The 214-nt window shown below is 57.5% G+C and overlaps 1 protein-coding gene across 1 annotated transcript in view; it reads right to left on the bottom strand.

Annotated features, from left to right (window-relative positions):
* LOC119586610 overlaps positions 1–214 on the bottom strand; it is an 18,143-nt gene that overhangs the window by 17,615 nt on the left and 314 nt on the right. The window contains exon 2 of the mRNA XM_037935360.1: positions 9–200. Within this exon, the coding sequence (XP_037791288.1) occupies positions 9–200 (192 nt within the window). The remainder of the gene's footprint in view (positions 1–8; positions 201–214) is intronic.

Here is a 214-nt window from a genome sequence, read left to right as displayed (position 1 = left end):
GCACTCACAGGCGAGGCAGTACGGCTTGTAGGAGCTACTCTTCCACATGCCGCTCTCGCACTTTATGAGGAACCATGGGTCTCCGTTGTCAAAGCCGTAGCCTTCGGGGCAGTGGTACACGCGGTACATACTTTCCGTCACTTTCACGAAGGCTCCTGCGGGTGGTATGGGCTCCATGGTGCAGGGGGTTTCATCAAGGCCTGTTGAAGGGGGA

The sequence above is a fragment of the Penaeus monodon genome, chromosome 21, assembly GCF_015228065.2.
Source record: "Penaeus monodon isolate SGIC_2016 chromosome 21, NSTDA_Pmon_1, whole genome shotgun sequence".
Taxonomy (NCBI): domain Eukaryota; kingdom Metazoa; phylum Arthropoda; class Malacostraca; order Decapoda; family Penaeidae; genus Penaeus; species Penaeus monodon.
This window is presented reverse-complemented; position numbering and strand designations above follow the sequence as displayed.